The following is a 27,254-nucleotide window of genomic DNA, read 5'->3' on the forward strand; positions in this document are numbered from 1 at the left end:
TACACATTCTCTGTGCCAAATAAACATTATCCTATATTAATATGTAAATGTTTGTGCATTATATCGCTGCATGTGTCAGGCATACACTAAACACACACGTATACATATACATACATACATACATACATATATATATATATATATATATGCACCAAAGAAAACAAAAAATGTTACTGCCTGCTAATTAGTAGCAACTTCTGATCTGATCCTGATCGTTGTTAGGAAATTGCTGATGTTCTCCAATGCTCTGTCTTGATGTTAATCAGTGTGCCTTATTAAAAGTCGGCTTGCTGGCTAATTTGTTGTTGCTGCTGCTGTCTATTAACTCGCTGCTTTAGAGGTTTACCACTGCTTGTATCTGATATTATATCCTAGAATATTTTATTCCCTTCTTCTGGCCTAATCCATCTCACATACCCTTTCTTGTACTCCAACCTTCTCTTGAAAGGATGTGACCTACAAATATGATCCACTCCGAAAGAATACCTCTCTTCACAAAGGGAGCAGCTTCTGTTTTATATGCACCTCTTCAGCATTGCTCCAAGTCTTGAGAGGGGTCGGCCTCATTAATAAGCTTACAGCTTTTATTTAAACATTAATACGAGCTCATAATCATGGTTGGCTATCACACTTTAATAAAACAAAGTTGGCTTCCAAGAAATTAAGTTGAATTGTTTTGAAACTAAATTTAATTCTTCAAAGGTGATGGTGAACTGTATATTAATTGACCAGCATTAAAAATTTGACTTCTATATATTATTCATTGCCCCTAACGTGATTATTTTGTGACTCTCTAACGTGATTATTTTGTGATTTCTGTCAACTCATGAGACATTTCAATCCAGCTCAATTTGTTTCGTGACTTAGGAGTTGAGAATAATAATTAAGGAACTCAGCTACAAATTCCTTTGAACACTCTATGCTGAGGCATGACAAGACTCTCCCATCACAAGATTCAACATTTTTTCCTACCCATTTCTTTGAACTTTATGGTGAGGCATTACAAGACTTTCACATCACAAGATTCAACATTTTTTACTACAATATATGAAACTTGATATCATTTCCTTTGGCCATCAAACCGAGTAAAAGCTATTAGTCTTTCTGTAGCTTCCACCAAAATAGAAACAACATTTAGCTTCTAGATCACTTGTTTTTAAAGTTCTTGCCATGTTTCAAATATATGCAATAGAAATTTTCTATAATGCTATTAACATAATAAACTTCAAATTTGAAAAAAAAAATCTAAAAAATATGCTCAGATAAAAAATCTAATTTGCATCAACTATTTCACCTTTCTTTAAAACAGTTTCAAGAAATGCGGACAGAAATCCAAAATACACCAATATCTCTCTACCATCACATACACGAATCTCAAATAGTCATTGAAATGTTCCTAAAAAGAACTAAAAAACTAAAATCTACTCTTGAAGAACATTTTCAAATGCAGTAGAATTAAATATCGAAGTCATTATTCTAAAGAAACAAAATCAACTCTAAGACACAATTCACCAAGTACTTTGTTATGGCAATTAGCAGAATTTTCACTAGTCAACCAAAAGCAACTTGCATGATTATAATATTACAAATATTCTCGAATTTTTGAATCATTGACAACATTCAGGGTGGCTCCTTAGGTTAATATAAAAGAAACTGTGTTCATAATTCACAATGCCTTCCTCCTACCTTCCTCCTATGAAAAACCAATGGTGTAATGAATTTGTCAAAAACAAATAAATTGTAAATATCAGCAATGAAAGTGTGTTTCCAGATATATACAAGGCTCAAGAAAATCAATGAATCAAGATGACACTGTATTACAACGTTGTGCTAGAAACAAAGGGCAAACACAAGATATGAGAAAATCAATAAGAGGAGAATAAAAGAGAGGCAATGACAAACTTATTACTATGAAGATCAACAGAAAATTTTGTGTTGGATTCAAAGATGTAACAAAAAAATAGAACGTTATCATCAAGGAGAGAAATGTAAAAAAAAGGTTTAAGCAGAAGAGAACGCCTAAAGGTTGAAGATAATAAAAATTGACAGTACGAGCACAAAAATGGATGATAAGTAAAATGGTTTTGGTACCTATGATCCACATGTGCATGTCTCCTGGGTATTTCCAATTATCCCCACGCCTGGAATATTTTAGGGATTGGGTGATGGGCAAGAAACATCCCTGGTGCCATCCCCTAGAAAAAGAAAATTGAAAACATTTACAGTATGCCCCAGAAACAGCAGGGCATGGCTCCTTCCTTAGGTCCAGTGATGCTCCAAATGAACAATTTATAAGACAAAAAGAAATAACTGCCCAAAAATGAGAAAGAGAGGGTATAATTATTATGTAATCCAACCCAGATCCAGACTGGTCCACAAGAATAAATATGAACAGTCTCACTGCATTGTTATGATTCAGTCATTAGTTCTATGATTATAGTCTAATTTCTCTTCCTCTTGCATGTTTAAGGAATTTCAATGGAGGAGATGCACCAATTTTGAATATGATATTGGTAATGAAGCCCAAAGGAATGCAGCCAGAAAAGTATGAAAATTCACACCACTCTCAACCATGTCGATTTAGCCATGCATTGAAGAGATTATAAGTTAATTCCTATGAAAGGCAATGTGAAACTTATGGAAAAGAAAGTGTTCGGCAACATTATCACATTTTAATCAAAAGCATGAAACAAATGACACTCTATACTTAGAGGACATTAACAATTTTGACAGAAAGGAATACTTATATCATCATCAAATTTAAGGAATTTATATTGCTGATGCAGGTGTCAATTATTCAATCTCGTGATTTAATTTTTTTTGTTTGAAGTTCATTATTAGTATTTATAAATTGTCATCCCCTAAAAAATGACCTCATGTCCCAGCTGTCCCGGAAACACATAACCCCCAGCTCTTTCCATCCCCCGACAAATTGCCTCCCATCTCAGCCCCTGCACGGCATCCGGGCGCTTCCAGACGCCTTCACAGTAAACATGAAAAGAAAACAAGAAAAAAAATTCTTTCACTTTAAGTCCAATTAAAACATGTGCCTTTAGGCTTATAATAACATTTGTTTTTGCCAAACCCTAAACTGGCCCTGATAGAGGTCTTTCAACCGTTCAACCATCATTTTGTTTGCAGCTGGGTTTGCTCTTCTCATTTGGCTTCCATCATGGCATTTTGAAGGTAACTTTATTATTTTCGAAGAGGAACGATCATAGCGCGAGAGTTGGCTTCCACAAGTTCATTAAAACACTAAGAGGTAAGCATTTTATCCCATTCTCGAGTGTTCCAATGAAGTTTCTAGAGATTTTGATGAATTTTTTCAAGTTTGTGAAGAAATTTTTCAAATTTTTTTTTAAGAAATTGAGAAACAAGTTTAGGTATCTATTTGAATTGTTTTGTATCATTGTATTTTACTTGTATGCTTGATATTCATAGTTTTTTTATTGATTTCAATTTATTTAATTTCTTATTATAGAAAGTTAAAGAAACTACATTGTATTGTGCAAGAATGGCTGCCACCGGTAGTCAGAGTTCAATGGGAGGACAAGGTCAAAGTTCAGTGGCAGGGAAAAGAGGGGATAATTTCAAAATTGATTTAAAGTTTCCTCTTTGGAGACATACAAGAAGAATATCACAGGTTGCAGGTGGTGACTCCTATATTTGGAGTTGTAATTATTGTCAAAGTAACAAAGGAAAGCCTTTCAATAGCTCTTATTCTCGGGTAAAACTTCATTGCATGGGCTCTGCTGGTAAAAGGTACAGATGGGAAGGGGTTGTCTGATGCACAGATAGCTTCGTTTGTAAAAGAACAAGAGGCTGTTGATCATTTGGTTAAAACATCAAAAAAAAGTTATTATCAACCTCCTTCCTCAAAAAAGAACAAAATGCAACCACCCGCTAAAATGGAACCAATTGTACCTTCCAAACATCCATTCATGCAAGTACCTATACCAGGAGAGGAGGATGAAGTAGAAGATTTTGCAGCAGCCCGAAAAAGAGGCTCATTGCACTCTACATTTAAAATGGAGGCAAGAGACCGCGCTAAAGAAGCCATTGCATGTTGCCTCTATGCTAGTGGTCTTCCTTTCAACCTGGTAAGATCATCATATTGGAAGGAAATGGTAAGTGGCTAAGAGCCATCAAAGAAGCAACAGATGATTACACTAGTCCTGGGTATAAAAAGGCGTGTACCACACTCTTGCAAAAGGAGAGAGTTTCAATAGAGGAAGCACTTCAACCCATAAGAAACTCTTGGAAAACCTCGAGTGTGTGTGTCATGGTAGGAAAGATACAAGAAACAGGCCATTAATTAATGTGATTACAATGTCCCCCAAAGGGGCAATTGATTGTCAATGGGAGGTGAAGGATTCACAATTCATTAATATTCTCATTGAGGCCATAGATATGGTGGGTAGTGAGAATGTGATCCAAGTTGTTACAAACAATGCCAAAAATTGGAGGGGAGTTGGTGCTTTCGTTGAGGGTCGGTATGACCATATTTTTTGGACACCACGCATTATACACTCCCTCAACTTGATTATGCAACAGACTAGCACTCAAATAGATTGGATGAAGCAAATATACGAAGAGGGAGAGGACATACAAATGTTTGTGACTAACCATAACATGTTACAATCCATTTTTAGAACATACTCACAATTGGAGTTGCTGAAGGTAAATTAATTTTTTGCAAATATTAAATTTCATGGATTTGTAATTTAGTTAATATTTATAACTTTATTGTCAATTAACATATTGTTAACTTGCTTAGGTTGCTGAGACCTGTTTTGCATCCCATACTATTGTTCTGAGATGACTTCTCAAGGTGAAAGATGCTTTGAGCCAAATGATCTTTTGTCCTCAATGGGGTGCATGTAAGGCTTCAAATATAGAAAGAGCCCAAAGATTAGGGGTATGATCTTGGATGAACGTTGGTGGGTTCATGTGCAATATGTATTGGATATCACCAAGCCCATCATGACTGTGCTTCGCTTTTCTAATACAGATACACGTTGCTTGAGAGATGTGTATGATTGCATGGACACCATGGTTGAGAAGGTAAAACATTCTATACAAGCACATGAGAGTGACCCTACAAAATGTCAAGCCTTATGCAGTAAAGTGGAAGCAATAATTATTCATTGTTGGGAGAAGATGACTACCCCATTGCACCTCCTTGCATGTGCTTTATCTCCGAGGTATTATAGCAAGGCGGTACTTCCTATGCCAAATAGAATTGCACCATCTGCCGATGAAGAGGTTGTTAATGGGCGGTCCAAAGCTTTTGCAAGAATTTTCCAAGATGATGAGATACATGAAGAGGTGAGGCTAGAGTTTGGCTTATTTGCTTCCGAAGCAAAGCTTACTCCATTTGCAATTAAGGACCAAAATAAAATGGAAGCAATCACATGGTGGTACGTGTATGGTCAGCCATACAAACATCTACAACCTCTTGCAATTAAAATCTTCTCACAATTAAGTTTTGATTTTTGTTTTTTTGTTACAACTTGTATTCTACAATCTAGTTTTCAACATCTGTCATATTGTCATTTACTTTTCGTTTATATGTTTAATTTTCAGAAATTAATTTTGTGAACACAATGCAGGTTGCAAGTTCTTTTTCTGTTGAAAGGAATTGGAGTACATACTCCTATATCCATTCAATGAAGCACAACCGGTTGGGGTCAAAGAAAGCTAAGGACTTGGTCTACATTCATACCAACTTGTGTCTTTTGTCATGTAAAGATGACGAAAACATGGACGGGGCAGCCAAACTTTGGGATGTACTCCATGAATGTGTAAACTTGGATGCAACACTTCATGATCTTACTACGATGATGGATAATGGTGATGATAGGTCCATGACACATGGTGCATCTGGCGCAAGTGGAACCATTCTTGGTTCAAATGATACGGACCTTGCAGCAGTTGGAGATGAGGACGATCCAGATTATTTTGAGAATCCTTATGATTCTGATTAGTGAACATTGAATCATGAACTATGTTTTTGATTTTGTAGTTTGGACATGGAGTCTAGAACATGAATATTTGTGCCTATGAAGTTTTAATTCGAAGCTTGAACTATTTAATTGACATTTGAAATATCTTGAATCTTGATCAATGGTGAAGTATCATATGATACTATTAAATGATGTAAGTTTGTATATTTCTAAGTTTCTAACTCTAAGCTCTTGTATTTATAAGTTCTTAAATTCTTTGCATATATATTAATATCACACACACACACACACACATATAGACGTTTCCAAATGCATCTGTACCCAAAAAAAAAAATCCCGCATCCCATATCCGCTTCCTGCATCCGCTTCTGATTCCACATCCGAATCGGTAACTTAGATAGAATGTATTATGTTACCCTGTTTTTACTCAGAAAATAACAACATTCAGAAATTCACAAGACTGCAATATTCCAAAAAAAAATTCCAAACTAAAGGTACAATATTTCTCAAAAATATGAACAATCCAAAAACTGAACTAACCATGCAAATATATTTTCTTGTGTTACCTGCAAATACATTTCCACCCTAAGTGCACCTGTTTTGGGGATGGGGGATGACCGGAAACATTTTTAAGCCGTCCCTGATGAAGAATTTTTTTGGAAACTGTTCCGGAAACTCAGAGATGATGAACAACCATTTTGGAAACTGTTGAACATCCCCTTAACAGATGCAGATGGCCAAATCATTACCCAGCTGTCCCAAGGATGGACAACCGTTTCCAGCAGCTGTGGCCTCATTTCATGGCATTTTTAAAAGATATTTTGCAATTGTTTTAGTAACTTTCAGAGATAAAATAACAACAGTAGCCTCAACTCAAGAACAGATTTTCTTGACTTTCAGACTTCAGACTAATGAAACTATCGCAGATTACAGACTGCTAAAACTTATGATCACACACAAGGCATATGTGTGTTTGCAGTTTGCACAGATAGTTTCAGAGTTTGATGTTTAAGTTTGTAAGTAGAGTTCCAATTTGTAAATTGACAAGTAGCATCACTTTGATTACATTTCAGAAAAGAAATAACACTTCAACATCTAAATAGATGCAAAGATTTAATGAGCAGGACAGAAACTTGTATTTGCTGAACTGTGTATAAAGAAACTAAGAATTTGGCCTACAGGGTTGACAATTTTTCTCCATTCCAAAGGCCATGTTCAGCATCCTAATAGTTTATAACGCCTTCAAGTTCCAAACCATACACCCAACATAGGAATTTCAGATTTCCATATATATTAATATTCTATATATGTAGTCCCCTGCCCCGTCAAAAAAAAAGTTCTGGAAACCTGTTTCTCCATTCCCCCATCCCAGAAACTCAGGGTAACATAGGTATTTTCAACTTACCCACCCAGTTACTAAAATATAATAAAAAGGTATTTTCAAAACATCCACAAAATTCACCAAAGAAGTCTAGTCTATTCACAATTCTGCAAACTGACATCACAGAAATGGATGTCAAACTCCAAGAAACCTATAAGGGCTGCGTGATGAATAGAAATGGTGGGGATGAACACAAACCCTCCTCAAACCCTAGCGCTCCCCTCTTTCAGCATAAACCTCCCTCCCTGGATGGCACAAAGCCAGCATAGAAAGTGTGGCTAGCCTCAAAAAGACAAAATGTATATCAATTAAGTTAGAAAATCTCCATAATCAGTCACCATAAATGGTATCTATCAATCTGAACCTCTGAAAACTGAAGAAGGTATCAAGCACCAATGAAGCAATGTGATTTCTGTACAAAACTGCCAAGAAATCCTTCATATTTAGTCTTTCACCAACATGGATGATCTATTTGTAAAGGATTTCATCCTCACAAACCCTACGACGAATCAGCTCCTCCAATAATCAAGAACAATAAAATATATCCAAATCCATCATGCCAAAATGATCTCCCATAAGCTATTTATATAGACTGAAAAGCCACACCCACTCCTTTGGCTTGCCTTATTTGAACATTTTATTCACTTTATGTCCCCAAAGTGGTGCCCTCTCCAAAAATCCCATACATTATATTTACTCGCTCAATTTTAACATTTGGCGCATGTATAGTCTTCTATCAAAAATATTCAAACAATAATAAAGTTGAACTTTTAACTTCATAAGCTCATAACTTATCCTTATTTTATTAAAAGCAATGGACTATATCAAATACCGAGACAATGATATCCACTACTCCCACTGACACGTCTAAAAATAGAAATATTGACACCTAGCTCTGTCGGTCCCCAAAAGGGACTAAAAATAAAATGGGCAAACTCCACTAAAATCACTCTAGAAAAGAGTGTGATGCACATCATAGCCACTAGAGCTCAAATAAAAATCTGATATTGTCATCTTGGTAAAATGTCTCTAAACTTCCTCTAACCCTAACCCGTTAGCCTATGAAACCCAACTAGCTAGGGTCAACCTAATAACCACCCACTCTGAACTGGTTAGGAAGGGACATTACATAGAAGCTTAGTTGTCAATTCAAGTTCGGGGTCAGATTTGGGTTCAAGAATCCAATGTGGATTTGTGATTTTTTATTTTTCTTTGTATGATTCTTAAAGATTGTGAGTACGCACACACACAAACATATATATATCAATTATTAAAAAAATATTTAATATAAGTATATATGGATTTGTGTGTACTTATTCCAAGTTTGGCCTGTGCGTCCTTGGGGATTCGACGGATTCATGTGGATCCGCATGGATTCATGAAGGATTCGTGTCGAATTCATGCAAGGTCAAGATTTGTCCCTATGGATTCACCCACGAATCCGGACCTGGTATGAACCCGGATCCAGTTCAAGGCTTGGATGCGTGAATCCAATTACTAAGCATAGAAGTGATGTGGAAATTGAAGGAAGCACATCCACATCAAAGAATCTTTGATTTGGGTATATTACTATATATCAAGATCCATTAGCAAAATATTAATAAAAAAAAATCCAACTCAAGGTCAAAATGTCCATGTCGATCATGTTAGCTACAATAAAGCATCCCATTTCTATGATGCCATGGTTGGGCATATTGAGCACTCAAACAACCATGTCACAGCTATGAAAATAAAACACTTAGCTTGCACTCTCACAAGTCAACATAATAAAAATTACTAAATAACTATCCAAGGGCCTCCCGACCTATTTCTAAAAGAATGTACAACCTTGTTGGACAACTTGAAGAAAACCCTGCCTAAATTTCTATCATGGATTTTCATAAAACGCTACTTCAAAAAAAATCCTAAACCCACTCAATTATGAGCCCTCATATGACACTCGTCTTCTAGCCACCAAATTACCTTTAAACAATATGGCAAACCTCCTATTAGTTCATCTCATATTGTTCCTTTCTACATTGAGGCCATTGTTACAAAAAATAAAGTTTAACAAGTACATGTCAACAATAGATTGAAACCAAATATTTGTATTGCAACATTAATCAAACATATCTAAAGAAGCATTAGACCACAATACTTGCACCATTGAAAGCATGACAATGTAAAAGCAAAATCAAATAATATATCTTCCTATCATACAACAAACCTTGTTGCATGTCATTAATTTTGGCCTTCCTTACATCCTTCTTGGTCAACCCTAGATTCATGTCATGCACACCATTCATCCACCTTCAGGTTTCCACCAATGCATCAAATTTACCCTATTCGTAAATTAAACGAACTCTCTTTGCTGATCCTCAATCTTTTCAATATTGTACAATGTTGGTAGGGCACTATTGCATAGCTAATCATTTTCCACAATCAAAAGTGCATTTGAAACAAACAAACCAACAACTCTCAACCCAAAAAAGATCATCATCCTACATACACCCAAATGCCTTTCATCCACATACCAAAGAACCATTATGTAAGTCCCACTTTAAGATCACTGACAAAGATTGTGGAGAATACGAAATCCAAGATGCCTTCCACATGCATGAGTTTCCCCTTTGACCTAAAAGTCGTGACAAGCTAATCATGAACAAGAAGACAACTAAGATATCTCATCACTTTGGTACAACTTCTTTCATCATATCAAGCTATGATCAATATACGGATTTTAATGACACTTCTACAATTTCTGAGGAAAATTATTCTAACATAAATACAAGGTCTTCCCATAGTTGCTACAAAGATCTTGCTAGAACCTTTTCAATGACTACACTATTCTCAACACTAACATTGGTGAAGCAATTGCTTGACTAATGAGGCTTCAAGAAGCATCTTGTTGAAGTTCATTAAAGGGTTTTGATATTAACTTCAATGCATTACCATATTTTGGGAAGCAAGGAGATTTCCTTCATTATAGATAAATAAATGATAAAAAGCGAACTCCACAAGTGAAAGCCTCCTTGAGGTGTGTTATCGGACCAAAAATGTTAAAATCAAGAAAAGAAAGACAACTCTATGGGTGAAAACCTCTTTGAGGCACTACGGACACAAAACTCAACATCCCCATATGTTGAAATCAAGAAAACAAAGACAAGGTTATGGGTGAAAACCTCTTTGAGACACTACGGGTCCGTTTGGTTCGTGGAATTTAAAAAACCGGGATTTCTACAAACCTTGGTTTAGCCAAATCAAGGTTTTGCAAATATTTATTCTAATTTTTGGGATTTTACTTGAACCGTTTGTTTCACTCGAAAGATGCGTGTGAAGACACGTTTTTATACGCAAGCTTGGAGTTGAAGAAAAATTTCAAAAAGTAGTTCAATCTATTGTTTTTACACTCCTTAAAAAACATAACCAGGTTTTGATTTTCAATTCCTTCTTGCCAGTAGGAAGTTGGAAAACCTGGTTTTGAGGCAAAATTGGAAGTCCAGTATGCTAATTCCATTTTGCCAAATTTGAAACAAACACAAAAATTTTCAAATCCGGATTTTGAAAAAGTCAATTCCTGTCATCTTCCAAGAACCAAACGGACCCTAAACTCAAAATCCTCTTCTATCAACACAGTTATAGGGTGGCAATTATTTGTTTGTTAAGAATGTCATTGATGTGAGCATTGCCACAAAAGATTATCTTAAAATAATGAAGCCTAGGCCCACATTAGTCCCACAAAACATCTCAACAAATAACACCATGCTACAAATAAAAATAACAAGCTTGTTCCTTGCGAAAAAAAAGTTGATTGGGTAAAAGATTATTTCAAGCACATCAGATTTGAACATATCCCCAATCCAAAAAATGAGCCTCCATATGCTATGGCCACCATTGGTTCACTTCTTACAATGTAACGAGATACTCAATAACCTCTTTTTTTGGTTGAATATCTAATAATTCAACTTGCAATGTCCCCAAGTCTGAAATGGTATGTATGATTGTCTCAATTTCATTTTGCTGTCCTAACATTTCTCAGTATCTTCATAAGAGCATCATCCCTCTTGCTGCATCATCCAACCTACAAAAGTCCATACAAGATGCACCCCACTTCAATCTACTTGACAACGCTCTTTATCATAAGAGCACTGAAAGTACCTTGTAAAGATGTTCAACAGGAACTTGGTGATTAAATTAGATCACAACAAAATCTGTAAGGCACATATTAGGGGCATGGCCCTTATGCTATCATTGTCAAATTTGGGTCTGGAGCACACAAGTGGGCCATACAAGATGGGCAGAAGCTTGATGAACATATCGATATCCTACACATATTTATCATTATCCATTGCATTAATTTATTTTTCCTATTCACAACTTGACAAGTATAATAGTCTTCACAAATGTTTTTGAAGAGAACATTAGTTCAGTATATCAAGTTTCTAGTGGTATTCACTTACCATGGGTATAATAAAACAAAACAAAAATGCCAAAACAATTTTAAAAATTAGGAACTGGAAATGCAAGGAAAAACTATTGAAAACATGAACCAACTATTTTTTTAAATACAAAAACAAAATAAAATTGGAAAAGACTGAATTTTATTTTTAAAAATATTTGTAAAAAAATGAACACTGAATAAATCCAAAAAAATCAACAAAACAAAAAAGAATTGCAAAATCCAACCACAAGCACAAAACAGAACAAATCATAGTTCCTTGATCTAGTCAAAGCCCCTTTTCTCAGAAACAAATGACTGTGGGCAATTTGGGGGGTGAGAGACTTGGATTGTAGGGACTTCTAAACAGGGGTACTATTTGGTACAGATGCTGCAAAATTTCCCAAATGTATATTATTGGGGATTGGGGAATGACACAGGAAAGAACCAGAACAGATGTCGCCAATCTGCAGCTATATGAGGAAGCTGCATCTGATGCAACACATCTGAGGGAGTGAAGAGGGTCCAAACAGAAGAGACTGAGCACAAAGAGGTTGTTTGGAATGGACAATGACGTGGGCTATTCCACCCTGCCCCTCTGAGAAATCTGCTCAAATTTTGCCACCAACCTTGCTAGGAAAAGAGACTGACCATTGAAACCTGCACCTCAGATTTTTTGAAAAATGCCCATTGAGGGTCATCCTGTCAACATGGAGCTCTCCTGCTCCATATCCCACTCCCCAAATTAGAACTATTGGTATCAATACCTCTTGGATTTTAACTTAGTCAAAGACAAGCAATCAACTTCTTGTTTTTGTTTTTATTTCTGTTTGTGTATCCTTTTAGATTATTTTCTTGAAAGTTTTCTTGTTTTCATTTGCTTGTGTTTTTGTGTCACTCCTTGGGTTATGTCACAGCAACTACATCACATGGTCTTCCATAACATGGTGCATCCTATCATTTGCCTGCTTGGATCTTTATCTTAAATAGAAAATGGAAACTGTGTTATCATGGGCTTCCATCACCATGGCGCATCATGGTACATGTTATTATAAATCAGGGTGCTCAAAACACGTGTGACATTTCATGCAAGCTTCGCAACATTCAAAATTGCATTATCCATACATTTTCATTTCCTCTTAACTATGCATAAACTACATTCATCCCTTGATTCTAACCGTCCATTCTATAACATTTTTTTTCTTTTCATTGTGGTTCATTCATCCCTACATGCCCTCTTGAGGGGGCATCTCTCTAACCATTATGGCACTTGGGGCACTCTGCTATCCACTAATCTGCTTCTTTAATTTTCTTTTTTTTTAAATACTGCTGTTAGATGATACACCCTATCAAGGAAAGGCAAATGTGGACATCCAAATTTCACCAACTTGTCAACTAAATCTATCATCATCCTAGTCAACTAACTCTACATTCCAAAAATCAATGTCAATCAACTAATTCTGCCATCTTCATTGTCTCGTTTTATAAATGAGTGGCTAATTAATCCATGCGCATACATCCAATTAGAATAAATAAATAGCCTAATTATCCTCACCCACACTTCCTTTACGTAAATTTGTTCAATTCCACCTTTCACACATCAATCAACTTAGTCAACCAAAATGTTGATCCAATTAACCCTCAATAAAAATTTGCTGACTACACAATCAAGCTTGTTGGCTGAACGATTAAATCAGTCGATTGAATAATCAAGTTAGTTGACTAATTTAATAATGTCAGTTAATTGGCTAGTGGGGTAGTCGACTGATTAATCATGTCAGCTAATTGGCTAGTTGGGTTAGTCAACTAATCGATCAAGTTGACCAATCAATCAAGGTAATTAATTCTAAATCAAATCTTTGGTTCTTCAAATTGATTAAACAAAACTTGACCATTCATATTTTCAGCTAAAATCCTGTTAGTCCACTAATATTTTAGGAATTAGAGGAGCTGTGAATAATCTTTGATTTATTTCTAAACATCCAAATCATGACATCCTCATACTACCACAAAGCTTGCAAAGCAACTAACAATCCATAGTTTTTTGTTGAAATGTGAGCAAATCCAGATCATTGCTCCATCTTAGGTTTGCATGTGTATAGAATAGAATAGACATTTTAGTTATTATTCTTAATTTTTTGTTTTGTTTTAATCTCACTGCATTCACATCCAGAGGCAAAAGTAAAAAACCCTTAAGAAAATTGCAACAAGCACCATAATAACCCAAATTTTCCAAAAACAAGAGTATAATATCAAAACTAAAAATTCAAATAACTAATGATGCTACAACCTGAATTGACTAGGCAAAAAATCTACAAGATGGACCTGAAAGGTGAACTATCTGGAGCACAAGGACATTAAAATAGAGCTCAGCATTTTCAAAACCAAGAAAAATTGAAGAAATCTCAAGGTTTGAATCATAACTTCTTTGAGCTTCAGGAGACAACACAGTTTATTGTTCTTTGTAAAATAAGTAATACATCCAGATGCTTTCAAAACATTAGAGTAACATTTTTTGTCTGGTCATTGAACACCATCAACACGAATTTTTAACAAGAAATAGACATGCAACCGCCCCCAGTGTATTATATGTTGAAGGAAGATTCACAATTTAGGCTTCTTCCTTATCATAGATTAAGTGAAATGCCAGTTATGCATGATTATCTTTTTACTCAATTACGAGACGAGGCAAGCATCTAGATCCTGTTGGATTGTATAAAAATAATCTTATAATAGTACCATGCATGATGAATTTGACAAGGCATAATAAATAGACTCATAGAGCATGTGCCCCACACAAACAAAAGAAGACCCATGAACAAGGAAGATGAGTTTTTAGTGGCTCCACTAGACATGGACATGAGTGGATAAATGATCAAACTGCTCAAATGCAATATCAGCCAATGTGCTTGAGTGCTACAATCCAATTCAAGATTAATTATACAAACAGCAGACATGTATAGTATTTACTATTCTTTATAAAAAAGTAAAATGTAAGATATAAATAATAACAGTTTAAAAAGGTAAAAGTCCAGCATTTGGAAATTTCTCAAGAATTTATCATCATTAAAAATGTTTACAGCAAACACAACTTTATTATTACCACTAGAAGAAAGAAATAGCAAAGAATTTGAAAAGATTGAAAAGAATTAAGAGAAGTGCATCAAGACTAACAATATGTATCTTTAAGTGTGTCTGTTTAAACGTAAACATGTGCATGTGCATGTTACAATGAGAGCATGAGAAACTGACCGATTTCCCAATCATCCGTCCTCCAGCAGTGTGTGCAAAATATACATTATAAAAGTGACATATAAATGCTGGCGGATCTTCTTCAGATAGTTTTTGTAAATAATTTGAATAAGATGATCCAGGGGAAGATGGATCTGGAATTGCATGCCCCTGTTGTCTGAACCACTCTAAATCTTTTGCCAAATTTTCTGACCTTTCCAATCCTGTATTTCTAAACTCGGCATCTACACAAAAAAGACCAAAAAATATTATTCATTGTCTACTTATTCCTCCTGTATCTGTTAGACTGCCAAAAAAACATATATTTGGCAACGAAATAATTAACTAAGCATCCACCTTATATTTTAATGTGCACAAGGTTTATCAAGTGAGACTGAAATTTCATAGCCATTCCAATATTAAATGGCCATTCAAAATACAAAATAGTAAATAATTGCAATGCATTGAGTGGGACAAATATGTGAAAACTGTCACATTAAACTTCCTGTGTTTTAAAACAACAATACAAATGAAATGTTTTTCAATAACCCCCCAGTTAGTGAGGAAATCAACAAATGCTCTAAACATCTTGTTACTTCTTGTCAACTGCCCTATTTTGGTTTCTTAAAATTAAATTTTAAAGAGACTGCTAGTAATCTGGATGCAGGAGTTGAAGTAGTGATCTGTTCCTCTTTGAGTTTGAGGGAGATTAAGCGATGAGTAAAGGGGCTCTCTCTTCTTAAGTTTCATAACAAACAACTGAAGCAGAAGCATTAGTTATTTAGTAAGGCCTCAAGCTCGCCTTTTTACTAGGTTGTAAGAAGCCAACTGCTGAGAGGGGCTCTTAGATGATTATTGCAGGTACGGTTATGAATTTCTCAAAAAGACTAGAATATTAAAACTATTTTAGCAGAGGCTTGCAGGATAGTATGCTGAGGGAAATTACTTTTCTTTATAGCTATCAGGAATATAACAGATTGATTAATCAATCATCTGACAGATGCTGGAATTGATCTATCTCCCTTTTCTTCAAAAAACAGTGAATCTCCCTCGAAAATGGGAACATTTATTATTGATGCTTAGTGTGGAAGCTCCTCCTTCCAATATTATAGATGAACCAAACTTTAGCTCCCCTCATCCTTATGTTGCTAAGTTGAATGTTTTAAACGTATCGGAGAAGGCTCATAATTTTTCACTGCCACTTTCTTGCTTGAGAGCCTCTCACATGCTGTAATCATGGCTCCTTGCTGGTTTATTTGCACACCTACGACTTGGCACACTTCTCAGCATGGCTAGTGACCTTTTTAAAATTTAAAACCTATTCTGGCTCATTGTTATCCTGTGGGTTTTGTGTTTCTACAGTTTGTTTTTCAAGAATCACATTTCTGGCCTTCCCCGTAATGCCAAAGGGCCACTCCTCCTGACACTCACCTTATGGTGAGATTCTATCAAACCACAATATCTGGAGGCAATTTATTACTCCATATGTGGCCATATTGAATTTTCTCAAGTTATCTTAGGGGTCAATGGTTTGTGACATGTACAGCACAGAGGTGTTCCACATTGGCACTTCAATTACCAGGGATTCCATTGATAAATCAACAAATATCAAACCTTTGATTCTAAATCCAAGGAATAGATTCATTGTTGTGTTCTTCCAGGAGAGGATAATCTTGTTTTCTTATTTCTGGGTTTGATTGTGTGATAGGTTTTCTTTTCATCAATGTTTCAGATCACACTACATGATCCATCATCAGGATGCAAGAGACCCAAGGAAAAAACAGTGGTAGATTGCAGAACAAGCCAGGCACAAAAGAGGGCAAAGAGGGGGCGAGAAGTTGCACGCTAACCAAGGTAGACAAGACCTGAAGGGTCAAACACACAACAAAGACCCAAGAAATTAAAAATAAAAAATACAAACTAGTGTAAGAAAAAATTAGAAAAATATATGTAAAACCACAAAACCCCTTCAAGTTATATATATAAACATGCGTAACTATAAAAAGTTATTCCAGGAAACAAATGATTAAACGCTAAAATATGTAAGTGACTAACTATATGACAATAATATTATATATATACAATTATACATATATTTATAATTATAAATGTATATAATTATATCTAGATGCGTGTATATCTGTCTATGTGTGTGTGTGGGGGGGGAGAGAAGGGAAGAGAATATATATATATATATATATATATATATAAATACATGCACAAGGCAGCACAAAAATAAAATGAAAAATCACAATCAATAATAAAAAATTAAGGAAGAAAAATAAGCACAAACAAATTAAATTCTAAGAAACACACGACAAGAAACCTAAAGAAAAGCTAGACTACCCTTAAAACCAAAGAACAGGGACAACCAAAAAAAAATGAATCCAAGCACCCATCACAAACAAATGTATAAACATATATATACAAAAAAACATAAGACAGACACACGCGCGTGCGCGCGCACACACACACGCACGCACTCGCACCCCACGCACAAACACACACACCCTCACACACGCACGCGCGCGCGCGCACACACACACACACCCACATGCACACACCCACAATGTTTTTTATATGTTTGTATGTATATCTGTACCTGTGCAATTTATATGTTTGTATGTATATCTGTATCTATGCAACCTTGTATTTAATACAATAGATAGCTCTGACAGGCAATTGAGAGTTTTGCAAGAGATCCCAACTTGATAACAAACAAAAGTTCTGGTATTTCGATATAATAGTAAATGTAATGGTGCAACTATATACTTGTTTTTATTTCAATCTTCCAAGTCTCCTTTGAGACCCCTCTTTAGGGAATTAAAAGATGATAAATATTGAAACCTTAATTGGAATAGAATCTACTACATAATTACCTTTCAGAAGAACTCACATCATTCAGCATTCACCACTTCAAATTCATGATTATTTGAAAAATGCACAGCTAGTAGATCACAATATTCATTTCAGTTGAGTTTTCTTTTCACTAAGAACAGTAGGAGCTACTCAGTTTTTATTATGCTATATCTATTTATGTAGATACTTTGGAGATTCTTCTAGAATTGTAATACGAATTATACAAGACACTATCAAACTCAAGTTACATAACAAGAGATGTACCGCTAATCTGATTCTTATGGAACTGACCAGTGTAACCCAGGTCAAAGACCTATACACACCCAGTGCAGGAGAACATTAGGAGCTACTCAATTTTTAATAATGCTATATCTATTTATGTAGATTCTTTGGAGATTCTTCTAGAATTGCAATACGAATAATACAAGACACTGTCAAACTCAAGTTATATAACAGGAGATGTACCGCTAATCTGATTCTTATGGAACTGACCAATGTAACCCAGGTCAAAGACCCATATGCACCCGATGCGAGTGTGTCACGCACCTGAGTACCCCAGCCAGTTGAAATTGCATTGCCGCACCTCAGCCGCACTGGTCGAGCACCCGGCTGCATAGCGGGTGCTCGGGTGCGGGGGTGCTCGCAGGGTGTGGTCGGCTAAATGGCCGAAACAGTTAGAAAAAAAAGCATTTTTGCATTTGTTTTTAGATTTGTTTTTTATGCATGCTAACCCTAATTTGGTGTGGGTCCCATGTGGTCTATTTGACGGTTTAATAAGACCAATAGACCTCATTTTCATTTCACCATTTCATTTCATTGTTTTGGAGCAACAAGGAGCTAAGTGTGCAAAAGAGTTTGGAGGAGTTTGTGAGAGCTTAGTGGGTGATTTTGCAAGGAATTGCAAAATCAAGAGGAGTAATAGGAGCAAGAAGATTTGATTTGGCTAGTGTCTCCTCAAGTTCAAGGTAGGTTTTTTTATGTTACAACTTTTTTTTTATTTTAGAAATCAACTTATCATTTTTAAATTTAGTATTTAGTTTTACTTTCAAGTTTCAAATTTAAATTTTGTAATGTTTCATTCCTGAATCTTGTTGATAGTAGATAGCTGATAGTTCTACGATTTTTATTATCAATATTAATTTTTCATTTTTTTAAAATAAAAATATGTTGAAATTTATTGACTATTTATTTTGAGCTTCCTTTTTTATATATATAATATTTTTAAATAGTAAATGCTAAAATTAAATAGTAAAGTTTTAAGTAGGCTGAAACTAGTTTGTATAACTTATTTTTACTCGGGCTAAAATGTATCATGATCATTTTTATAATTTTATTTTCATTTTGTGAAATGCAATTTTATAAATGGCATCTAGATCCGACCGAAGTGGAGAAGACATAAAAATTAATGAGACAAGTGCATCTGATTATGAGCCTGAGCCCGAGGGAAGTGATCATGGGGCTAATATAGATGGTCAATCCAAGGAAGAGTCTCCTTATGTTGCACCAAGGATTCTATTGATTATCCTTCAGAGATTTTGGCAAAGTATGCTAGGGGTCTTTATGATCCAAAGTCCCCTCTAAATTAGTTTGCTGTGAAAATTACACGCCCTACGCCTTCAAGTGGTGACACACGTAAATGGAAGTGTAATATATGTGGCGCAAAATGGTTTGGCAGCATTACAAGAGTTAATGCACACCTTTTTAGGATTGGTTATGGTGTGAACCCATAAATATTCTTGTCAAATCTAGAGAATGTGAAATACAGAATTGAAGTGAACAAACTATGGGGCATTCTTGATGATATTGATGTTCCAGTGCCTAGATCTTTGGCTGCTAGGCAACAGGTACAGGGTATACAGCAGTTACAGGGGCAGTGAGATACATCTACTTGTATCTTGAATCAAAGAGCAAGGACTATGTCACCTACACCATCTTTTTCCTCACGTACACATAGTTCAGCAGGGGATAGCAGTAGGGGGAAACAAAAAGCAACTACAAGTCGTAGTGGTAGTAACCCCATTGCTCATTTATTTAACATGCATGCAAGGGACCGATTAGATGATGTTGTTGGTGCTTTCTTCTTTTCCAATGGCATCCCTACACATGTGGCTCGATCTCCCTATTTTGTGAGGATGATGTCCATGGCAATGAACGAGGAAGAGCCACCATATGTGCCACCAGGTGACCACAAGTTGAGGACCACAGTGTTAGACAGAGCCTATGACAAGGTTGGGATCTTGATGGAGCAAATGAAAGCATGTTGGATGGATTCAGGCTGCAGCATTATCATGGATGGGTGGAGGAACATTAGTCATCGTCCACTCATCAACATTATGGTTACATGCACTGAGGGCCCATACTTTTTGAGGGCAGTTGATTGTTTAGGGCATCATAAAGATGTTGATTTTCAGTTTCATGTGCTTAGGGAAGCCATTGAGGTTGGTCCACAAAATGTGGTCCAAGTTGTGACAAATGCAACACGTGTGTAAAGCTGCAGGGAGGCTTGTTGAGGCAACCTATAGGCATATTTGGTGGACTCCATGTTGTGTGCATGCCATGAAAAATGCACTCAAAGACATGGGAAAAATAGAGTGCATTAGAAAGGTGGTTAATGATGGGAGAGAGGTGCAGATGTTTATCTGCAATCACCATACATCACATGCACTTTTCAGGAGTTTCGCAAAGAAGCAATTCCTTAAACCAATTGAGACCAAGTACGCATCATATTATATTCTCTTGGAGAGAATGATCAAGTTGCAAGAGCCATTGCAACTCATGGTTATGACACAAGAATGGAATCAATGGCCTGAGTCCAGAGAGCAGGAGAAGAGGGTAAAGGAGACAGTGAAGAGTGATCAGCTTAGGAGTGACGCAAAATACAGTCTCCATCATTACTCTAGTGTTTCAGGTGATCAGATATGGAGATGCAGATTCACCTAGCCTTGGAGAGGTTTATGAGTGCATTGATTCCATGCTTGGGCAAATGAGGGTTGTTGTGCGTGAGAGAGACCCCACTCTAGCATTCTATACAGAGCACATTAAGCCTATCATTCATCGCAGGTGGGATAAGCTGAATATATTACAAGGTAATTGGTAAATACTTGCTTATTAATAACAGAGACCGAAAGGTCAATTTATACAAAAGGAAGAGACGATGTTTCCTTAGGAAACGATCGTAAAGAATATAAACATTCTATTCCAGAGAAAGCAAAAAACGAAAGCAAACTAAAGCTAAAGATATTTACAAGATAACCATTAACTAATAATAGATGTCTTATCTATTATTGTAATACCCTCCCTTAATGGTTAATCTATCTAACACACCAAGCTGTCCTCTGAATTTGACAAACTTATCAGGACCAAGAGGCTTGGTGAGAATGTCTGCAGTCTGATCTGAGGTAGGAAAATACTGCAGATCTATAGTCTCGTCTTCAACCAGCTGTCGTATGTAATGACAATGAACATCCACATGCTTGGTTCATTCATGGAAGACTGGATTCCGTGTTAACTTGATAACGCCTTCGTTATCAACAAACAGAGTAGTCGGTCCTGCTGGTGACATCTGCATATCCCCAAGCATCCGACGAAGCCAGACAGCTTCACATCCTGCCTTAACAGTCCCTCTATATTCAGCCTCTGTAGAAAAGAGAGAAACTGCCTGCTGCTTCTTGCTGGTCCATGTGACTGCACCGGATCCCAAACTGAACACATATCCAGATGTTGACTTTTTATCATCAACAGAGCCTGCCCAATCTGAATCTGTGAACCCACTGAATTTAGGATTAGAACTCCAAGAATACAGAAGTCCATAATCAGAAGTGCCCTTCACATAACGAAGCACACGCTTTGCTGCCATCCAATGATCAGCCTTAGGAGCTGTCATAAAGCGTGAAATATAGCTGACTGCGAAGCTGATATCAGGCCTAGTAGCAGATAGGTAGATGAGGCTGCCTACTAGTTGCCTATACGTAGTATCATCAACGGAAGGAGAATCAGACTTGGCTGATAACTTGAGACCTTTCTGCATAGGTGTAGATGCAGGTTTGCAATCCTGCATTCGAAATTTGTCTAACAAGGCTCTGGCATATTTGGACTGAGAGATGAATATACCAGAAGACTGTTGTCAAACTTCAACACCTAAGCAATAATGCATGAGCCCAAGGTCAGTCATATCAAAAGACTGGCATAAGTGTTGTTTGATTCCCTGAATCAAAGATGCCGAACTGCTAGTGATGATCAGATCATCCACATAGATAACCAGAAGGATGATGTCACTGTCAGTAGTCTTGATGTACAGATTTGAGTCTGAAGAACTCCTCTTGAAGCCTTGATCACTGAGGTACGTATCAATCTTGATGTACCATGCCCGAGGGGCCTGCTTCAAACCATAGAGAGCTTTTACCAATCTAAGAACCTGATGGTCTTTACCAGCAACCTTGAAACCAGGAGGCTGCGTCATGTAGACCTCTTCATGGAGATCACCATTCAGGAAAGCACTCTTTACGTCCATCTGATGGACCTTCCAGCCAAACTGTGCTGCCATGGCTAAGACTAATCTGATGGTGCTCATCTTTGCAGTAGGAGCAAAGGTCTCCTCATAATCAATGCCCTAACGCTGAGAAAAGCCCTTTGCCACTAAACGAGCTTTGTACTTATCCAAAGTACCATCTGATTTGTATTTGATTTTGTAGACCCATTTGCAGCTAATGGGTTTCTTCCCTGGGGGAAGATCAGAAAGGACCCAAGTGTTGTTCTTCAGCAGGCTCTGGTGTTCAGATTGCATGGCCTGTTCCCACTCTGGAATTCCTTTAGCCTCGAAATATGTTTGAGGTTCAAACACACTGTGAATTTTGGCCATAAGAGCAAAGTTAACAGAATCTATAGTTTTGCTCTTTTTTCGAGTAGTTCTCCCATCAATGAGCTCATCATCACAAAGATCAGCAAGTGTCTTAGCCCACCACTTAGGCCGGAGAGGAGAATGACCAACAGTAGTACTATGAGATGCTTGATCAGCAGGATCCTGATCAGAAGAATCTGGATCAAACTCAGGTGAAGCATCTTCAAAACGAGGTGATCCTGCAGGAGAAGCCGGAGGTGGCTGTACAGGTATCACTGGCAGGACTGGAGCTACTGGAGCTACTGGAGCCCTCCCATCAGGTGGACCTAATGGAAGCCGAACTCCCAAATCATGAACCTGCATAGGCTGGTCTGCTGGATCAGGAACAGGAGAAACAGGCATGAATGGTCCTCGCTGCTCATCAAAGACTACATCGCAGCTGTATATGAGACGAGATGTCTCAACATCAATAAGGCGGTAGGCTTTGTGAAGACTGCTATATCCAACAAGCATCAGTTTCTGACTCTTGGCATCCAACTTTTTGCGTGAAGCATCAGGGATCCAAACAAAAGCAAGAGAGCCAAAAACCTTCAGGTGACTGCTTCTGGGCTTGCGACCTGACCAGGCCTCTTCCGGAGTTTTACCTTTGACCGCCACTATGGGTGACCGGTTCAACAGATAAACTGCAGTGTTAACTGCTTCTGCCCAAAAACGCTTCGGAACATGTCTGTGTTCGAGCATGGAACGAGCCATCTCGATGATTGTCCTGTTCAGACGTTCAACTACACTGTTCTGTTGTCGCGTGTGGGGTGTGGTGAACTGGCATTGGATGCCATGTGTATCCAAGAAGCTGGAGAAAACATTAGAACAAAATTCCCCCCCATTGTCTGATTTAAGAGTAATAATAGATTTCCCAGACTCTTTTTCAACTAAGGGTTTAAACTTCTGAAATACAATAAATGCATCGGATTTCTTTTTAAGGAAATACACCCACATTTTTCTACTGAAATCATCTACAAACAACAGAAAATACTTGTACCCAAGAACAGAAGGAGTGGCCATAGGGCCGCAGATATCAGCATGAACAAGCTGAAGTACTTGAGAAGCTCGCCAAGAATCGCCACTGGGGAAAGGTGTGCGATGTTGCTTCCCAGCCTGACATGCGTCACAAACTCCAAGGTGTTGGGTTTGAATCTCTGGCAAACCAAGAACAAGCTCATCCCGAGCAAGTTGTGAGAGATAATGCACATTTAAGTGCCCATATCGCTGATGCAAAAGTGAGCTGATGGAAGATCGCCGAGCAGCCATAGCTAAGTCCTGAGAATCACCAGAATCAGTAAGTCTGAAAAGACCATGATCCTCAAGACCAACTGCAATAGTAGACTTAGTCGCCCGATCAGTGATGGTGCACTGATGTGAACTGAGGGTGACTGCCAAGTGTGGAGAATGTCGCAGCAACTGACTGACCGAGAGTAGATTTAGTTCCATCCCTGGAACGTAGTACACATCAAGGAATATGAGCTTCCTCCCAACAGACTGAATTTGAATGTTGCCTTTACCAACAACCGTGTACTCTTCTCCACCACAAAGATAACACAATCTGAATAAGGCTGGTAGTCAGTAAACCAGTCTCTGCAGTGAGTGAAATGTCGAGAGGCACCTGAATCAATGTACCAGGCAGATGACTGTACATGATCTGCGGGTCTTTTAGCCATGAAGGCATAAAAGGAAGATTCCACCTGCTCAGTGTGCTCTGCACTGTTCGCTTTGGGTTGCGAACCTGATTGCTTAGACTGGGCAGCTAAGCGTTTCCGACATGCAACCTTCATGTGACCATACTTGTGGCAATAGTTGCATTGAATGTTCTTCTTTTTGGTACCATCGGATGCTGGAGCAGAAGACTTCTGCTGAGATGGTTGCTGAAACTTGCCCTTATCCTTCTGAAAGGATTTCGCAGCAAAGGCTTGCTTAGTGGAGGTGGAACTGGAGCTGCTACCGAACTGTTGTTTCCACCGATCTTGCTGAAGTAGCAGGGTGCAGAGATCAGTGAACTTTAGATCAACACCAGTAGATGTGATGTTGAGAGTCTCGATAAAATGCTCATAGGAATTTGGTAAACTCCGAAGAGTGATTACCACAATATCCTCTTCCTCCATCTTGCGACTGATGGCAAGTAACTGATCACGGATTTCCTGAATCCGATTCAGGTGTGCCTGGAGCGAGGTGCGCTCATCCATGACAATAGAAAACAGAGTGTTTTTCAGAAAGAAGGCTCTGCTCTTGTCGGAAGTCTCATGAAGACCTTTTAGATGTGTCCAGATTTCGGCCGCTGTCTTGCCGGATGGAATCTGAGAAAACTGGTCATCAGCTACGGAGAGTTTGAGAAGCATTACTGCCTCTCAATTGTTTAGATCCCATGTATCTTGATTAGGACCCGGAGAAGTCGGACGCTGCTTAACACCTAGAACAAGTTGATCGGTGTTTCGATATTCGAAGATTGCGATGATGCGCTGCTTCCAGGTTCCATAATTGCGACCATTGAATATGGAATTATGCTCGAGCAGAATATTTGTCAGAGATGCCATGGCACGTTTTTCAATGAAAAACTGTGAAAATCTGTGAAGGCACGTTCTTTCGAGGCAAAAATACGGAAGACCCAAAAGAGAGCTCGAAAAACCCAGAAGGAATCTGCTGTCATTTTCTGAATCCGCTGGCTCGAAAATCGAGGCACAAAAATCGAGACACCCAAAAAAAACGGACGGCAACCCAGTTGAGCTCTCGAAAAACCCACCAAGAATCTGCAAACAAAAAAAAATTTCGACCCCAAAAATTAGGGTTTCGGAAAAAAACGGCCCTAGCTGAAAAAAGCTTGAAAAAACTTCAGATTTCTTGATGAAAAATGGTCGAATCTGCTTCCCAGAGCACGATGACAGATTGAGACGGCTAAGAGCATGAAGATTTGATACAGAAACATGCAGATTTTCACCCCAAAAACGCGAGTCTTCAAAAAATGGCCACGATTTCCACGCGATTTGCAGACCCGTAATTCGGGAATTTCTCCAAGCAGAAAAACCCTAGGTGGGTTTTGGAGAAATTAGCTGAAATAATTTTGGAAAAATTTAAACAAATAATTTCAAGAAGAAATTATAAATTTTTCCGAAAAAATTTAAGTATTTAGCTCTGATACCATATTACAAGGTAATTGGTAAATACTTGCTTATTAATAACAGAGACCGAAAGGTCAATTTATACAAAAGGAAGAGACGATGTTTCCTTAGGAAACGATCGTAAAGAATAGAAACAATCTATTCCAGAGAAAGCAAAAAACGAAAGCAAACTAAAGCTAAAGATATTTACAAGATAACCATTAACTAATAATAGACGTCTTATCTATTATTGTAATAGAATACTCTTTTGCACATGGCTGCCTATGCATTGAACCCAAAGTGGTACAACCTAGGCCTAGTAGAGTCACACTACTTCAGGATGATGAGGTGAAGAATGGGTTCTTTTGATGCATTACCAAGATATATGATATTGACACTGCTAGTGAGATTAGCACCGAGTGGTCCAAATTTGCTAGTCTATGAAGTAATCCTTAAATCTTGATTCAGTCCTCTAAACTCTTTATAATTATAAGTTATTTTAATATTATGTTGTAAACTTGTAACTTGTAGGATACTTGGATATTGCAAAGGTGGATCTCAAAACTATGGCACAAAAGAATCCCATTTTGTGGTGGAAATGTCATGGGTCACAAAAGTCAAAGATCACCTCACTAGCCATCCGACTACTTTCTCAGGTTTGTAATACTAATTACTAATTCCAACCCTTAATAATCTTAACTTTAAGAGTTTTGCTTTACTGATTTCAACTTATGATTCATTGATTCAATGATCATTGATTTACCATTTACCATTTGTTACAAATTGTATAAATATTTGTTTGTAACTTGTAACTTTCAACTTTGTTATCTCAGGTGTCTAGCTCCTTGGCTGCAGAGAGGAACTGGTCCACCTATAGCTTCATTCACTCTGTTTAGAGGAATAGAATTACCTCTAAGAACAGCCTCTAACAGTAATTTTGAAAGCAACAACATACATAGTCAAGACTAGTCATTAGCACGCGCAATTTTTATCTAGTAGTCATGATGAGTTCATGCCAACTAAATTAACCAAGACAAAAAAAAGAAACATGTTTGGTGAAATGTAACCTAACACATAAATAGGGAATTTCTCTCCCTAAAATTTTGATGATACAAGCCTCCTTTTAAGTGCACCTTCCAAAATCTCTTGCAATTGTGCGATTTGTGAAAAGCTATCATCAGATTTATATTTTTAAATGAATATAAACATACACAAAGCAAGAGGAAAACCAACTATAGCGATAATTTACTTTTAGTGCACAGGAACGAAAGTAGTAGCTGTTGCTCTAAATCTCTACAAGCACATTTTAAATTTTGCCACCCCACTACAAAAATGTCCCACTTAATAGAATTAAACAAAGACTATGAGCTGCAATGTGGAAGAAATGTATTGGCAGTATTGTTGGAAGAAACTCCCT

The 27,254-nt window shown here is 37.2% G+C and overlaps 1 protein-coding gene across 1 annotated transcript in view; it reads right to left on the minus strand.

Moving 5' to 3' along the window:
- Positions 1-27,254, minus strand: part of LOC149552652 (heme oxygenase 1, chloroplastic-like) — a 46,451-nt gene that overhangs the window by 1,769 nt on the left and 17,428 nt on the right. The window contains exon 2 of the mRNA XM_089788222.1: positions 15,017-15,240. Coding sequence (XP_089644348.1) covers positions 15,017-15,240 — 224 coding nt within the window. The remainder of the gene's footprint in view (positions 1-15,016; positions 15,241-27,254) is intronic.

The sequence above is a fragment of the Cupressus sempervirens genome, chromosome 6 (assembly GCF_028749045.1).
Source record: "Cupressus sempervirens isolate cs-2001-9-10 chromosome 6, ASM2874904v1, whole genome shotgun sequence".
Taxonomy (NCBI): domain Eukaryota; kingdom Viridiplantae; phylum Streptophyta; class Pinopsida; order Cupressales; family Cupressaceae; genus Cupressus; species Cupressus sempervirens.